Here is an 18607-nt window from a genome sequence, read left to right as displayed (position 1 = left end):
CATGTTCACTACGACTCAAAAGGACATGGGACTAACTGAAATTTTTGTGATATCTAATATTTGCATTTTGTAGCACGATATGTAATTTTTTCAAAACATTTACTAACTCTCAGTACAACTTTGTAGTTCCTGTATGTAAGCAAACATGTTTTTATTGATGTTATTTCTAGATACTATATTTTTTTCTATGTAGAGATAAAATCCCTATTAATTTTTTTCTCTATGTTTTAGTTTGGAATAATTTCAAACTTGAAAAATTGTAAGAATACTAGGTATAAAGTACTCCCATAAACTCCTTAACCATGTTCACCAGTTATTAATATTTCAGCATATTTAAATTATTTTTCTTTTTCCCCTATTGTTGTTGTGATTGTTGTTATTGTTAGAGTAAGTTGAAGATATCATACCTGTGCAGAAAAGAGATAACATAGTAGATCGGAAATTGCTATCCTTAGAAAGGTTTTGATTGCAAGGTTGGCCCTTGGTTGGTGTCTGGAGGCTTGGATTTCCTAAATGCTAAGAATGGCTTGCTGTGTTTAAGTTATTTGTAAAATCCAATGTAGTTTATGCTAAATACTTGTTTTTCTTCTTGGAGTCTATAATCTCAATATATACTAAGCAGAGGGTGCCTACCTGACCAATCCCAATGAAAACGTTGGACACTGAGTCTCTCAAGAGCTTCCTTGGTTGACAGTATTTCAGGTGTTGTCACAGTTTGGTGCTGAAGGAATTAAATATGTCCTGTGTGACTGCACAGGGAGAGGACTTTTAGAAGCTTGTGTCGGTTTCCTGTGGACTGTGCCCTTGCCTTTTCCGTTTGCTGATTTAGCTTTGTATTCTTTCACAGTAATAAATCATAGCTGTGAGTGTAGCTGTGTGCCAAGTCCTGTAGATTTTCTTAGCAAATCACTAACTGGGAAGTAGACCTGAATACCCCTTGATTTTCTAAGCCACAAGAGTATTGTAAGCTAAGAATATTCATTTTTTAAACCTCAGTTTTTACGGGATTTTTCTTTATGTTTAGCTTTTATTGACATAATTTATATGCAGCATAACATATAAATCTTAACTGTAGAGTTTCAGTTTTGACAAATGTACATAACGCATTTAATCCACATCTTCCCCACTCCAGAAAGTTCCTCATTCTGCTCAGCTCTCCCCTTCAGCCAGCTGCTCTCTGATTTCTATCACTGTACTTTACTTTTGCCTATTTAAGAATTTCATATATATGGACTCTTTTAGATCTGGCTTCTGGTGCTCAGCATACATTTTTTATTATACGTGTATTGTTTAACTTAAAAAATTCACCTATTTAAAGTGCATAGTGCAGTAGTTTTCAGTACATTTACAGAATTGTGCAACCATCTATTTTTAGGACTTTTTCAACATCCCAAAGAGAAACCACTTACACTCTGATAGTCACACCACTTTCTTACTCTCCTCCCTTCCTTGTCTCAGGCCCAGTCAACTAGTGATTTCCTTTTAAATATATGGATTTGACTATTCTGGACATTTCACATCAATGGAATCATACATTATGGTCTTTATGACTGGCTTCTTTCACTTAGCATTATGTTTTCAGGGTCCATCCATGCTGTAGCAAGTATTGTGATTCATTCCTTTTCATAGCAGAATATTCTGCTGCTTGAATACACCACATTTATTTATCTTTTCTTCAGTTGAACATTTTGATTATTCCCCTTTTTGACTGCTATGAATAATGTTGCTGTTATACAATTGTGTTCAGTTTTTGTGAGGACATATGTTTTCGTTTTTTTGGGTATAGACCTAGGATTGTATTTACTGGGTCATATAACTTCGTTTAGCATTTTGAAGAGCTTCCTAATTGTTTTTCAAAATGGCTGCACCATTTTACATTCCCACCAGTAATATAAGGGTTCTAATTTCTCCACCTCTTCAACAACATTGGCTATTGTCTTCTTTTTTATTTTAGCCATATTAATGTGTGTGAAATGGTATTTTATTATGGCTTTGATTTGCATTTTCCTAAAGACTAAAGATATTAAGTATCTTTTCATGTGTATATTGCCTATTGATATACCTTCTGCAGAGAAATGCCAATTCAAATGATTTACCTATTTAAAAAAAATTTTTTTTTGAATAGTCTGAGGAGGATAGGTTTTAGTTCTTCTTTGAATGTTTGGTAGAACTCTCCGGTGAAGCCCCCCAGACCAGGGCTTTTGCTTGCTAGAAGTTTTTTGATTACTGCTTCAGTTTCATCAGTAGATATTGGCCTTTTCATGTTTTTTGATTCTCCCTGCTTGAGTTTTGGAAGATTGTATTTTTCTAGGAATATGACCATTTCATCTAGGTTGTCCAGTATTTTGAAGTAGAGTTATTTGTAGTATTTTTTTTTTTTTTTGTCTGTGGGATCAGTTGTTATTTCACCTCTTTCATTTCTGATTTTGCTTACTTGGGTCCTCTCTCTTTGTTTCTTGGTGAGCCTGGCTAGAGGTTCATCAATCTTGTTTATCCTTTCAAAGAACCAGCTCTTGGTTTCATTGATCTTGGTTTCATTAAATGTTTTTGTATGTCATTTATTTTCAATCTGATCTTTATTATTTCCTTTCTTCTGCTTACTCTGGGCTTTTCTTGTTGTTCTCTTTCTAATTCTTTGAGTTGTAGGTTTAGATAATTTATTACCATTTTTTCTTGTTTTTTGAGGTAGGGCTGTAGAGCTATGAACTTCCCTCTCAGGACTGCTTTCATTATGTCCCATAGATTTTGAATTGTTGTGTTTTCATTGTCATTTGTTTCCAGGATGCTATTTATTTCTTCTTTGATCTCTTTGGTAACCCAATCATTGTTTAATAGCATGCTATTTAGCCTCCAAGTGTTCGATTGTTTTCATTGTTTTTATTGTAGTTGACTTCTAATTTTATATCATTGTGATCTGAGAAGATGCTTGATATTTCTGTCTTCTTGAATTTGAAGAGACTTTGCCTGTGTCCCAATATGTGGTCTGCCTTTGAAAATGTCCTGTGTACACTTGAGAAGAATGTATATTCTGTAGCTTTGGGGTGAAATGTTCTGAACATGCCAATTAGTTCCACCTGATCTAGTGAGTCATTTAGGATTGCTGTTTCTTTGCTGATTTTTTGTTTAGAGGATTTATCCAGTGATGTCAATGGGGTATTAAAGTCCCCTACTATGATTGTATTACTGTCAATCTCTCCCTTGATATCTTCCAGAAGTTTTCTTATGTATTTGGTGGTCTAGTTTACCAGTTTACCCTGAGTGCATATATGTTTACCAGAGTTATATCCTCTTGTTGAATTGCTCCCTTTAATATTATCAAGTGGTCCTCCTTATCTTTGTTATGGCCTTCAATTTGAGGTCTATTTTGTCAGATATAAGTTTCGCTACCCCAGCGTTTTTTTCATTTCCATTTGCCTGGAAAACTTTTTCCATCCCTTCACTATCACTCTGTGTGAGTCCTTTGTTCTGAGGTGGGTCTCTTGTAGATAGCAAATATATGGGTCATGTTTTCTTATCCGCTGAGCTACCCTGTGCCTTTTGATTGGAGCATTTAATCCTTTTACATATAAGGTTATTATTGATAGGTACTTGTTTGTTGCCATTTTTATTCTTTATGCCATGCTCCTTCTTCCCTTTCTATTTCTTCTTTTTAAAGCAGTCCCTTTAGCATTTCTTGCATTGATGGTAATAAACTCCCTTAGCCTTTCTTTGTCAGTGAAGCTCCTGATTTCACCTTCAATTTTGAATGAAAGCCTTGCTGGGTATATTATTCTTGGATTCAGACCCTTGCTTTGCATAACTTTGTATATTTCAAGAGGAAGGCACACTTCCAAGCTCTTCCTATGAAGCCAGCATTACCCTAATCCCAAAACCAGATAGACACTACAAAGAAAGAGAATTACAGGCCAATATATCTGATGAACATAGATGCTAAAATCCTCAATAAAATTCTAACAAATCAGATCCAGCATTACATTAGAAAGGTCATACACCTTGACAAAGTGGGATTTATTCCGGGGATGCAAGTTGATACAATATCCACAAATCAATAAATGTTATACATCACATAAACAAATTGAGAGACAAAAATCACATAATCATATCAATTGATGCAGAAAACACTTTTGACAACATCCAACACCCTTTCTTGATAAAAATTCTCAGCTAAGTGGAAATAGGGGGGTCATACCTCAACATAATAAAAGCCTTATATGACAGACCTACAACCAACATCATACTCAATGGGCAAAAACTAAAACCATTTCCCCTAAGATCAGGAACAAATTCACCCATTTTCACCACTCCTATTCGACATAGTACTGGAGGTACTAGAAATAGCGATCAGACAAGAAGACATCCAAGTTGGACAAGAAGTAAATAAAAGGCATCCAAATTGGAAAAGAAGAAGTAAAACTGTCATTATTTGCAGATGACATAATATTGTACATAGAAAACCCTAAAAATTCCATCAAAAAACTACTAGACTTAATAAATGAATTCAGCAATATATCAGGATACAAAATTAACACCCAGAATATATGGCATTTTTATACACCAATAATGAACTCACAGAAAGAGAGACTAAAAAAAACAATTCCATTTACTACTGCAACAAAAAATTAAGATACCTAGGAATAAACTTAACTAAGGAGGTAAAAGCCCTGTACTTGAAAAACTACAGGATGTTGAAAAAAGAGATAGAGGAAGACAAACAAATGGAAGAATATACCATGTTTATGGATTGGTAGAATCAGCATCATTAAAATCTGCATACTACCCAAAGCAATCTACAGATTCAAGGTAATTCCTATTAAAATACCAATGGCATATTTCACAGACCTAGAACAAACTCTCCAAAAATTCATATGGAATGAAAAAAGACCCTAAATAGCCACAGCAGTCCTGAGAAAGAAGAACAAAGTTGGAGGGATCCCAATCCCAGATATCAAGCTATTTTACAAAGCCACTGTTCTCAAAACTGCCTGGTACTGGCACAAGAACAGACATATAGACCAATGGAACAGAATAGAGAACCCAGAAATCGACCCAAGCCTTTATGCTCAATTCATAATTTGACAAAGGAGGCAAGAGCATACAATGGAATCAAGACAGTCTCTTCAATAAATGGTGTTGTGAATATTGGACAGATACATGCAAGAAAATGAAACTAGACCACCAACTTATACCATACACAAAAATAAACTTAAAATGGATAAAGGACTTAAACGTAAGATGAGAAACCATAAAAATTTTAGAAGAATTCATAGGCCGCAAATTATCAGACATTTGTCATAGCAATATCCTTACAGATACAGCTCCTAGGACAATAGAAACTAAGGAGAAAATAAACAAATGGGACTACATCAGAATATAAAGCTTCTGCATGGCAAAAGAAACCAACAAAACAAGAGAGCCCACTGCGTGGGAGAACATATTTGCCAATGTTATCACCGATAAGGGTTTAATCTCCAACATTTATAGGGAACTCATACAACTTAACAAAAGGAAGATAAACAATCCAATCAAAAAATTGGCAAAGGACCTAAATTGGCACTTCAAAAGAGGACATACAGAAGGCCAAGAGACATGAAAACATGCTCAAAGTCAATCATCAGAGAGATGCAAATGAAAATGACAATGAGGTATCATCTCACACCTGTAAGAATGGCTATCATCAACAAATTGACAAATGACAAGTGCTGGTTAGGATGTGGAGAAAAAGGAACACTCGTGCACTGCTGGTGGGAATGCAGACTGGTGCAGCCACTGGAAAACAGTATGGAGTTTCCTCAAAAAAATTTGATCCAGTAATCCCACTTCTAGGAATATATCCCAAGAAACCAGAAACACTAATCAGGAAGGACATATGCACCCCTATGTTCATAGCAGCACAGTTTATAATAGCTAAGATTTGGAAACAGCCTAAGTGCCCATCACCAGATGAGTGGATTAAAAAAATGTGATACATCTACACAATGGAATACTACCCTTCTGTGAAAAAGAAGGAACTCTCATCATTTGCAACAGCATGGATGGACCTGTAGAACATTATGCTAAGCTAAATAAGCCAGTCAGAGAAAGATAAATATCACATGATCTCACTCATTTGTGGAATATAATAAAGAACATAAATTGATGAATAAAAATAGATCCAGAGGCAGAGAAGCATTGCACTTCCCTCAGAGGGAAGGCAAGTGTGGGAGGGGGTAAGAGATCAATCAAAGGACTCGTATGCATGCTTATAAGCATAACTCATGGACACAGACCGTAGGGGTGTGAGGGCGTGTGCTGGAGGGTGCGACCAGCTGGGGAGAGGTCAATGGGGGGAAAAGGAGACATATGTAATACTTTAAACAATAAGAAAAAAAATTTTTTTGGTCTTTTTCTTGTTGACTTGGAAAAGTTCTTTATATATTCTTTATACAAGTTTCTTGTTGGATAATGATTTGCAAGTTATTTTTTTCATTCTGTGGGTTGTCATTTCAGTTTCTTGAAGGGGTCCTTTGATGAACAAAGGTTTCAATTAGGATGAAATCCATTCTATGAATTTTTGCTTTAATCACTTACGTTTTTGATGTTATATTTAAGAAAATATTTTCTAACTCAAGGTCATGAAGATTTACTGTGACCTTGTGTCTGCCAAGTATCTGCCATGCCCAGCTTAGACTTGGATCACAAGGAATAGAAGCAGGTGAATTTCATCCAAGGGTCTATCCTGTCCCTTTGGAGACTCCTTTAGACTTTTCTTATTTTGCTCCCAGCTTAACCAAGCTGTCTCCTGAGTTATTTTAATATGTCCCCAGGATTCTTTGACCAGTTCTTTAATTTGTGGCACAAAAAGATGTTCCAAGAGGAGAACCAAAATGGCGCCATAGATAAACGCCTATACTTGCTGCCTCTTACCACCATGTCAAAATTACAACTAAAATACAGAACAGCTATCATCCAGAACCACAGGAAAGCTGGCTAAGTGGAAGTACTGCAACTAGAGAGGTAATGATGAAAGCACACTGAGACTAGTAGGAGGTGTGAAGGTGCAGAACGGGCTGGTCTGGTACCCAGGTATGCCGCTTTTTTTAATCAGGAGGGAGATACAAGCTCCCACTTGCTCTGAGCTTTAGTGCTGGGCAAGTTCTCGGGGACCCAGACACACATAGGGAGAAACTGGACAATCCGGCATCACGGCAGGAACACGGGGAAGCTTTCTTCCAGAGGGAGGTGCTCACAATGGTCATTGTTCCTGTGCTGGGACCTACCTGGCGCAAGGCTGACTGGCAGCCATTGCTGTTTGCTCCACTCTGGCAATTCCCTGAGACCCCACCCTACCCAGTTTACAACCCCACCCAAGCTGTGCGCAGAGGCTTTTGCATATGAATGGCCTATCCTTTCTCCGCCTAAAACAAGCTGCAGCTGGCTCAGGGAGCCCCAAAGCTATCAAAAGAAGGCCTAAGGCCAGCACCAACAGCAGCCTGCCTTGCTTCACAACTGGGCCCCAACTGGCACTTCCAAACCCCATACAAAAAGGAGGAATCTGCAGATCTCTCTGTAGCTCCCGCTGGGTGGCCCCAGGCAGTGGCTAACTTTGCACTTCCTTGGAGATCCAAGAGCCAGTGTACCCAATGGTCAGTGTGAGACCATACCAGATTACAACTCATCACATCCCTAAGGGACACACTCAAGGCGCAGACTCAGTGAGCACCAAAGCCCCACTGAAACAAGTCCTGCCCCATAAGGGTGTCTCCTGCACAGCAGCTCTTCCATTGTAGATTCAGCTGGTCCTCACAGCCAATTGGCTTGGAGGTTAATTCCTCCCAGTGATACCAATAGCAGTCCAGGCTCAACTACAACAAGACTGCACACAGCCCACAAAGAGGTGCACCAAGACTGTCCACTTCAGGTGATTAGGAAGGCTGAGCCACTCGCCCTATAGGACACCTACTACACAAGGCTACTCTATCAACTCAAGGAGACTGAGCAGCTACCCAATACATAGATACAAACACAGAGAAGCAGCCAAAATGCAGAGACAAGGAAACGTGTCACAAATGAAAGAAATGGAAGAAAGCAAACTACTGGATATAGAGTTCAAAACCACAGTTATAAGGTTACTCAAGAATCTTCTAAAAACGTCCAAGGAACTTAGTGAGACCTTCAAGGATCTTAGAATGCCAAAAAAAAAATGGAAAAAGGACCAGTGAGAAATTAAGCATACACTGACTGAAATAAAGAATAATATACAGAGATTCAACAGTAGACTAGAGGATCCCATGAATCAAGTCAAAGATTTGAAATATGAGGAGGCAAAAAACACCCAACTGGAAGAGCAAAAAAAAAAAAAAAAAAAATCCAAAAATCTGAAGATAGTGTAAGGAACCTCTGGGACAACTTCAAGCATACCAACATTCAAATTATGGGGGTTCCAGAAGAAGAGAGAGATCAAGATATTGAAAACCTATTTGAAGAAATAATGACAGCAAACTTCCCTGACCTGGTGAAAGGAATAGATTACAAGTCCAGGAAGCACAGAGAATCCCAAACGAGGAATCCAAAGAGGACCACACCAAGACACATCATAATTAAAATGCCAAGGGCAAGAGACAAAGAGAGAATCTTAAAAGCAGCAAGAAAAAACATGTTACCTACAAGGGAGTACCCATACGACTGTCAGCTGATTTCTCAAGAGAAACTATGCAGGCCAGAAGGGAGTGGCAAGAAATATTCAAAGTGATGAATAGCAAGAACCTACAGCCAAGATTACTCTACCCAGCCAAGCTGTTATTTAGAATTGAAGGTCAGATAAAGATCTTCACAGACAAGAAAAAGCTAAAGGAGTTCACCACCACCAAACCAGTATTAAATGAAATGCCTGAAGGATATTCTTTAAGAAGAGGAAGAAGAAGTAAAGGGTAAAGGTAAAAAATTATGAACAATAAAGTGACAACAAATACATATCTATCAAGTGAATCTAAAATCAAATGAATAAAAAAAAATGGTCAACAGAATAAACTGGTGAATGGAATAGAATCAGGGGCATGGAAATGGAGCAGACTGACAATTCTCAGGGGGAAGTGGATGTGGGGGGTGCAAGAAGAGATTGGACAAAGATCTTATATGCATGTATGCAGTACCTATGGACCCGGACAGTGGGGTGGCGAGGGCCTGGGGTTGGGTGGGAACTGGGTGGAGGGGAGCTATGGGGGCGAAAAAGAGAGACATCTGTAATAATATGAACAATAAAGATTTAAAAAAAGAAAAAAAAGTATTTTCCAGGCTTACTTTGTACTTCCCAGCCTCAGCCCTGGAATAAGCCATTTCTTTAAGTTTTAATAGAGCATGGTATTTAGAGACCCATACCTGGAAGCTATAGTGTGCTCATTGGCACTGAGGTGTTAACTTCTTCTAGGCCCATGTAGTGTACAGAGCAAGGAAGTGTGTGCACATACATTTGTATTTAAAACCCTAAGTTAGTACTGATAGTTCCTGTTTTAATTCAATATCATAGGGTGCATTCCAGTCTCCCATATACATGTTTATATTCCTCTTTCATAACAGTAAAAATTCTGGCCTCCTCATCCTAATTTGTTTACTCTTTGAATACATGAAAGGTAATTTCAGAATTGTTGAACCAATACTGCCACACACCAATAAATTGCTAAGCAGAGTTCAAAATTTCTTTACAGTTTTTGGAAGTAAATTACATATGAAATACACAAATCTTATGGGGTCAGTTTTTTAAGTTCTGACACATACTCTTGGTCCTCTGAGAGTTCTGACTTTTCCTTTTCAGTCTCATTTGCTGGGTTCCCATCTTGGTGTTCATTTCCAGTATCCAATATAATAAAACCCTAATATGCAAATTGACCGAACAATAGAATGACTGGTCGCTAAGATGTGCACTGACCATTGGGAAAGACATTCAACACAGCACTGCTCAGCCAGAAGCCAGGCTCATGGCTGGCAAGCACAGCGGCGGTGGTGAAAGCCTCTCCTGCCTCCGCTGCAGGCAGGGAGGTAAGGAGCAAGGGGTCCTGGACTGTGAGAGCCCCAGACTGTGAGAAGGATGTCTGACTGCAGGATCCCTGGTGGGCGATCTGGCCTAAGCCGGCAGGTGGACATCCCCCTACATGTCTCAGACAGTGAGAGGGCACAGGCTGGGCTGAGGGACACCCCCCAGGGCATGAATTTCATGCATCGGGCCTCTAGTTGTTCTATAGAGGTCTTTCCACTGCTGTCTTTTCTGTTATTCTGTGTTACACCTATTTGCATGATAGTGCCTGAAACTAGAGTCAGAACTAAGATTAATTCATTTTTGTAATTCTAGGGCCTCTTAGTCTTAAATATATGGAAGGTGCTAAACAGGTGCTAGACAGGAATGTGAAAAAATACACACAGTAATATTAGTTACATTGATTTATAGATTGTATGTAGAAGCTGCCTTTAAGAAACCTGAATAAATAACTGATCAGATATGTATAATACCTGCAGATAATTTATTTCACCAATTCTAATTGGAACATTTATTTATTTATTTTACTTTTTATCCTCTGAAGTTGAGATCTTTAGTCGATGGCTCTTAATATTGGTGGCAGTCATATGTGAAAAATTCCAGTGACATCTAAAGCACCAGCATCAAAAACAGAGAGAACAGACTGACTATTGATAGAGGGAAGGGGGTTGGGAGACTGAATGAAAAAGGTGAAAGGATTAAAAAGTACAAATTGGTAGTTATAGAATAGTTTGAGTTGTAAATTACAGCATGGGAAATATAGTCAATAATCAACACTAATAAAAGAGAAAATGGTAATTGGCGTACGAGCTACCGTTTTCATTGGCTAATCAGGGCTATATGCAAATTAACTGACAACTAAGATTGGCAGTTAACTGACAACTAAGATTGGCAGTTAACTGACAACTAAGATTGGCAGTTAACTGACAACTATGATTGGCAGTTAACTGACAACTAAGATTGGCAGTTAACTGACAACAAGATGGCGGTTAATTTGCATATGTAGGCACAATGCAGGGAGGCCAAAGGGAAAGCAGGAAGAAGCCCCCTGCCACTGACAGTGATCGGAAACCCAGGGGGGAGCTAAGAGCTGGGGGGCAGGGCAAAGGCAGCCCTGGGGCCGCCTTTGCCCTATCCCCCAGCCATGATCGGAGAATCAGGCGCCTTTTCCGCCCTGGCCAGTGATAGCAGGAAGTAGGGGTGGAGCCAGCGATGGGAGCTGGGCACGGTCGAAGCTGGCAGTCCCGGGAGCTAGGGGTCCCTTGCCTGGGCCTAAAGCAAAGCCCACGATCGTGGGGCCGCTGCAGCTGCGGGTCCCCGCTGCCCGGGCCGGATGCCTAGGCCAGAGGCGTCAGGCCTGGGCAAGGGGCCGATCCTGCGATTGGAGGGTGATGGGGGTCAATGCCTGAGGGCTCCCAGTATGTGAGAGGGGGCAGGCTGGGCTGAGGGACACTCCCCCCCCACACACACCCAGTGCACGAATTTCGTGCACCGGGCCCCTAGTATCATAATAACTATGTATGGGGCCAGGTGGGTTTTTGAAATATTGGAGTATCACTCTAAAGTACATTATTGTGTAATCATTATGTTGTACATCTAAAATTAATACACAGAAAAATCTTGAAAGTACTAGTAAACTAATTGAAAAAAATTTAATGCAAAAAAGCCCTTAAGATTTAATAAAACATTAAATCTTAAATTATTTTGGTCAGTCCTGCCACTGTATAATAAGATGATTTGGAGCAGTTGTAAAGTATAAAAACGGCCTAAATATTTAATGTTGGGATTTGGGAGTACAAGTTGAAATGAGTTAGCTTACTTATCTTTATTATATAACAGCACATTGCTGGGTTATCCAGCTTCACAATGACAGGAATGTGAGATCCTAGAGAGAGGACTTAATTCTGTTTGTTTCTCTAGCTGCATTGAATGGCAATAGTTCTCTACCTATAAGACAACAGAGTGCTTATTTCTGCTCCAACTGATTAACTTCCAGTTTGCTTCCCCAGCCTGCAAGGGCATGGCAGTGGCAGAATCCTCCCTTCAGAGAGACCTGTTGGAAATGTTCCTAATGGGTAATGCTGGGCAGTTCCTTTGTCTTAGCATCTGGGAGACCATGGAACTCTGGATCTTAATGTGCTGTGATCTCTTTTTATTTCATTTAACTTAAAACAAAATAATGCTTATTTTCTTTTTCAACAGGAGTGAAACCTCGGTCTGGTTGGGCTATTGATCCTTTTGGACATTCACCAACAATGGCTTATCTTCTAAAACGTGCTGGATTTTCTCACATGCTTATCCAGAGAGTTCATTATGCAGTTAAGAAGCATTTTGCGTTGCATAAAACACTGGAGTTTTTTTGGAGACAGAATTGGGGTATGTAGGGTTTGATGAAAGTTGAAGAGCTCACTTGACCTAGATGTTATTTCACAAGGGTTATGAACTCCTGCCATAATGGATTTTATTCAGAGTGCCAGTCTTGAAAATCAGGTTGCCTGAAATACACATTCTTATTTCTACAGAGTACTTGTGTGGAAATTCTTTTAAGCAATGGTGGAGATATTTATCTATAGAACATTGTAGGTTCTTTTTTATGCATAAAGAAAATAAATAAATAGAAGGAATTTGAATTGCAAATCATGTTTTCACTTCTATTTTTAAAAGCACCTTTTTTTTTAATCACAATTGAACATGCATTACAACTAATACCAAGTCACTTATCTCATATTCAGCTAGTATTTCTTTCTCTCTCCTGTCTCTGCATCTAGTAAGAACTGCCTTTTAAAACCTTAATACTATCCTCCTAGATCAGCTCTCGTATTACCTATATTGCTTGTTTTCTTACTGTGTTTTATGGGCACTCACACGTTCTAGGGAGATACTTTTGCAGCTCTTTGTTGGGTGAAAGGAGACAAGATTTAGGTCTCTTTGTAGGCCTTTGTCTTTCCCACCCCCATTTAAAATTTAGAACATCTTATTTTTAAGTTTATTTTATATTTATTGAGTCTTTATTTGGGGTCATGCATTGTGTCATGTGCATTATATTAACTTTTTCATTAGATCTTCAAAATAATTCTTTAAATTAGGGTCTATTATTATCCCTTTTGTATAGTGAAGAAATGGTGGCTTAGAGATGTGAAGCCACTTTCCAAAAGTCATGCAGGAAGTAGGTACAGAGATAAGATTTGAATCAGTTCTGAAGCCTAAACTCCTAACCTGCAGCATATACTGCCTTCCCACTACAGAGTTCTTAGTCAGATTTCATCTGAAAAAGTATTTAGTTGCTAAAGCAATGTTCAGAAATTACTGCATTATAGCATACTTGCTTCCCAGTGTAATCTAGACCCCCACTTAAGTGTTTCAGAAAAATCATTTGTAAATCTAGATAGTAACTTTCTTGTATGTACTGCTGTGTTTCAATAAGGAAATAATTAACTATATACTTTTTTATTTTGGAAAATTAAATCTGTAGAGAAAACAAGAACTTGTAGGGAGTTTGATCAAATGCAAAGGAGCATATTCATTTTTCTAAAAAAGAATTAGTAATTGAAGGAGCCCTACTTAAACTATTGCATACATGCCAATTGCCTGTAAATATTAGTCAATAGGAAATTAGTGAGCACTATTATGTAGTTAAACTTGCTTGGAGAAAGTTTAAAAAACATCCTTTTCTATAAGGAAATTATGGTCTATTTTGATAAAAACAAACAACACCAAATGCAGCAGATAAAAGAAAACGTGTAAATGGGCTGCTAAATAGTATGGTGTGAGAAGAAAGAGTGGGGTGAATATATCCTTGATCCTAGGAGAAAGAGGGAAGTTCCATCAGTTCTGAGACTTGGGACAACCTCTGTGCAGATAGCAAGCATTAGTGACCAACATCCATGGTGTCACAAGATGTGATTCAGTGAAAGGACTGACAACACAGAATTAATACAGATTATAACAGCTTGAAATTTGGAAAATAATTAGCAATTATTTAAGCTAAATGGAGTGTGAGGTAAAACTGAAATATTTTAGGAATTATCTGGTAGAGTTGAATGTGCTGCTTTAAAATTATATTTTAGAATTAAATTGAGCTTCTTTGTGTGTTCTGGTTCTTAATGAGCAGTGATTTTCCTTTTTAAAATGTAAATGTTGCTTTCTTTTGTCTATATTATGAAAGCAACATATACCCATTTCTGAAAACAGAAATCCATACCTAACTAAAGGGGGAGAACTAGCCACCCATCAGGCTCATGCAAATATAACCACTTTTAACTCCTCAATCTCCCTGGGTGGGCTTCTGAACTCAAGGGCAATTACATCAACACCTTGCTGGCATTAACATTTTAATTATAAACAATTCTGCATCAGGAATCAATGTTTGAGTGTTTGTTCTCCATATCTTTTTTGTTTTGTTTGTTTTGTTTTTGAAAATTACTGCTCCTTTCCCTTCTGGGTGAAAAGTCCCATTGGCTCTTTATTGGTGAGCTTTGGAAGGACTTCACTAATTCTCCTGGTTGCACTTCTTACTGGAGAAGTGGATAGGAATTTGCCCAGTATTCTCATAACTACCCCCCCCCCCCCTTTCTTTGTTATTTCTGTTCCCCCTTTTACTTCCTATCTCCACATTCAGCCTCTGCAGCTAATGGTCTCTCTGTTACCCGAGGTGGGAAGAGATGTGTCAGGAGCTGGCAGCCAGGGATGGACATGGCCATAATGTTGGATGAACTAGTTAAAATTTTGCTTCTGCTTCATTTGTATCATCCAGGCCAGCAAATGCTAGTTCATGGTGGTGCTCTTCTGTATCTGCTAAGTGTAGATATAAGAGGTAAATAGAGACTGAGGTATGAGTCTCTTCCTTTAGGCTGGTGGTCATTCAGTACTGCTGGGGTATATGTACAAGTAGTTGAAGGAGTTGATTTAGGGCAGAGCTTGCATTATATAAGTATAAAGTACTGGCATTTTTTACAGTTTTGGGAAAACAAAGTTTATAAATGCAGGTTTGTCTGTTGACTCTTTATTTTAGATCTGGGATCTATCACAGATATTTTTTGCCACATGATGCCCTTCTACAGCTATGACATCCCTCACACTTGCGGACCTGATCCTAAAATATGCTGCCAGTTTGATTTTAAACGGCTTCCTGGAGGCAGATTTGGTTGTCCCTGGGGAGTCCCCCCAGAAACAATAAATCTTGGAAATGTCCAAAACAGGTATGAAAATAATGCATTTCATAAACAACATCTTGAACAAGCAAGCATTCGTTGCTTGTTGCTGAAGGGTTGAATAAATGGGCTTTAGTAGCCAACATTGTCCTCATTCATGGTATTCATTCAAACCAAATTAAAGCAACTCAAAAATCCCAGAGCCTTGACGATGCCTGTTCTGTTTTACAACTTAATGGAAAGTGAACAATAGTAGATCAATATACAATAGATAACCTATAATGAACTGTTATTACCATCTCCTTTACCCTCCTTATAAAAGCCTTCTACTGTATTTAATTGATTTCATATACTAGTACTTTTGTTGATAATAAAACTTCTGGTCCCTATTGTATAAATTGGTAAGAAAAGCAACCCAACTGCAAAAACACATTTATTGAAATGGAACAAATAAAAGTGTAATTATTTGTTCCCTTAATAACAATTTCAATACTAGTGAATGCTGCCCAGCCCTGATCCATATACATCTCTGCACCTTTGTGATGTTTTTGAATTATAGAAAACTTAATTAGAAATATTTATACTTAAAGATATTTAAATAAATATCAAAGGATTGAACATATTTTAAAGAAAATTTTGCTAATTATGGGGTTAATAAATAAGTTCTCCATAGGTCTTATTTTGATGCTTTTAAAATTTAATTTCTCCACTAAAAATTAGTGGCATATAATAAATTAAAATGAAATGTTGTGTTATAATATAAACCACTCAACTCTGCCAAAAAAAAATAATACAGCCTTTTAAATAAAGTAAGATCTTTGTACTGTGCTCTGGAAAATGTATGTTTAAAAATTACATTTTAAATGTGTGTGAGGAGGAAGGTGAGATTGTGTTTCTTTGCCTTGAGCAAGTCCTTGTGGTCCCAGTGTGAACCTCTCTCTCTGGCAAATATAAAAATATTTAGCATGACAGCCTCCTTCAAGCCATGGATCCTTTCCATCAAAATCTGACTTTCATAGTTGTTTTGAGAAACTATCTAAGATTAGAGATTAACCTTGATTCATTTTCTTGGTTCCTACAGCAGTGAGAACCATTGAACAGCCTACTTTCAGGGGTTAGGCTGATTAGGCATGAGAAAATAGTTCAGTATATTATGTAGGGAGAGGAGGTGGGGCCAGGGGTGCCTTGCCTGTCTACTTCAGAAACAGCTCTGTGTCATTGAATCAGGTATTTACAATAGTCCTCTCAGCTCAGGTGGTCAGGGATGGGGAATTACTTGAAGGGTATAGCAGTTGTAGAGTCCAAGTGCACCCATAGCTATTATGAGCCCCTTCTTTTTCTTTTTTCGGTGGTGCTGAGAATACCTGAGAGGCATTTTGTGTAATCCTTTTATTGTGTTCTCTAACCCTTCAGGAACACACCTTGTGCTCATTCAGTTCCAGTGATTCTGAAAGTAGTTTCCAGATACCTGGGTTCATATAGATGAATGTATCTATATAATATTTATGTAGATTTAAAAATTCTTATAAATCTTGAAATCTTAAACCTGTTGGTTATTTCACATTCAAATATTACCTTCCTTTTGACTTTGTGATGGAAATCAAACACAGACAACCCAGCTTAGTGGTATTTGACTTTCTAATACCCTAAATAAAATGAAGTTTAATTATAATATACAGGTGACACATTTGATACATTCAGTTGAGCAGGTTCCTTTACTTTGAAAATAAAGAAATGCCATTCTTCATTGAGTTCAATTTTTGGTTTAGTGCCATGTATTTTACATGTGATGATGATTTACATGTCAGATGGAATGTTGCAGGATTTTTTTTTCTCTTTATTCTAGTTTAGTTGACATTCATTCCTGGTAGAAAAAGTGAGGAGCAAATTGCAGCTGCACATCTTCAAATGTGATGTTGGTCAATTCATTTGTCATTAGTTTACCATATATTTAGTGAGTATCCACTCTGCCAGCTGGTATAGGCTGGTTCCTGGGCTTTCCTATCGTTGACACTTTCTGAGCAGAAGCTTGAAAGTTAGGATAGTTGCTGAATGGAAAAGACACATCATTAGTGTTCCTGATTCCTTTCCTTTTATGTGTTTTACACATGTACACCTATGGTCGTAAACCTTGGAATGCATTAAAAATCACATATCCTTTTTTTATGCTGTGACTGAAGGATCTGGTTGAATGGTCAATCATAGTATATCATATATTTGTGAGTTATATATTTGTTTTAGTCTCTTATTTCTTTCAATGTGATTATTTTGGATGTATTTTTTAATTGTGAGTAATCTAAAATTGTTTTTGGTAAACTTGGAATATTAGTAAATTAGTTGTAAAAAATAAGTACTCAAGTAATGCTAATCTCAGAAAACTAAGCATTGTTTTATCTATGAACATTATGGTTATGTTTTATCAAGTTATTAAAATTTGGTTAATAATTTAATACTTGTAAAGCAATTTCTGAGTATCAAGGTAAAGAAATCATTTGAGATTCTCAATTTAGTTAAATGGTTTTTCATAATTTCTATAAAATGCTTCTTTCTATCATTGATGTTATTTGAGTTTATTTCATAAGTTTTTATATTGTGAATTGGAATTTACTTCTGGATAATTCTTGAAGTGAAAATTGAAATACTGGGTAAAAAAGCATATTTGTAATTTAGCATTAATTTCTTGAGCTTTGGTATTATAAACGTGGAGAACTACTCTGGTTCATCTGCTTGTTTAATTTCCTTTTCATAAGCCCGTGTCTTAATTTGTATTTTCAGACTTCCTCAAATGGTACCCAGTTCAGCATTTTCCAAAGGGTTTTCTGCAGAATACTAGAATATGAAATATAAAACATAGTGAATTGTGGTTAACTGACTTTTTGAGTCATGGGCTAGAGCCCAGGGAGGTAGAAACCAAAACAGCTCACTCAAGTCTTAAGCTTTATCTGTTGTTCAGTATTGAAGACAGCATGGAAAATAATACTCAGGTTATTGATGGCAGGTGTTAACTGAATTGATGTTTTTCCTTTAGAAAGGAAATATGGCTCGATAATTGGTTTCATTCAAAATACACTTTTTAATGTTTAATCTGGCAATTTTAGGTTAAATTAGAGAAAGAGATATTACTATCAAAGTTCTTATAGATGAGAAATCCTATTGTCTTCCTAGACTACATAATTTTATTTTTTTTCCTGATAATTTGTTATGTGATTTATTTTTTAAATCTTTATTGTTGAAAGTATTACATATGTCCCCTTTGGACTACATTATTTTAAAACACAGCTATCTGGGATCCCATATCTATGGCTGGCCTTTGCAGGGCATTGATGCCCCAGTAATTATATGCCAATGTAATTATATGACTTTATTTCTATGAGGAGTTTTTACATCTGATAAGAACATATGAATATTTTAAGTGGGTAATGAAAATTAGTGTGGTAGTTTAAACACATCT

The 18607-nt window shown here is 37.3% G+C and overlaps 1 protein-coding gene across 4 annotated transcripts in view; it reads left to right on the top strand.

Moving 5' to 3' along the window:
- Positions 1-18607, top strand: part of MAN2A1 (mannosidase alpha class 2A member 1) — a 159711-nt gene that overhangs the window by 57473 nt on the left and 83631 nt on the right. For 3 of the 4 annotated variants that reach the window (XM_059693935.1, XM_059693933.1, XM_059693934.1), the window contains exons 6-7: positions 12209-12382; positions 15018-15204. In XM_059693935.1, the coding sequence (XP_059549918.1) occupies positions 12209-12382; positions 15018-15204 (361 nt within the window). The remainder of the gene's footprint in view (positions 1-12208; positions 12383-15017; positions 15205-18607) is intronic. The other variant, XM_059693936.1, reaches the window with a different exon arrangement.

This window comes from Myotis daubentonii, chromosome 4, assembly GCF_963259705.1.
Source record: "Myotis daubentonii chromosome 4, mMyoDau2.1, whole genome shotgun sequence".
Lineage (NCBI taxonomy): Eukaryota > Metazoa > Chordata > Mammalia > Chiroptera > Vespertilionidae > Myotis > Myotis daubentonii.
This window is presented reverse-complemented; position numbering and strand designations above follow the sequence as displayed.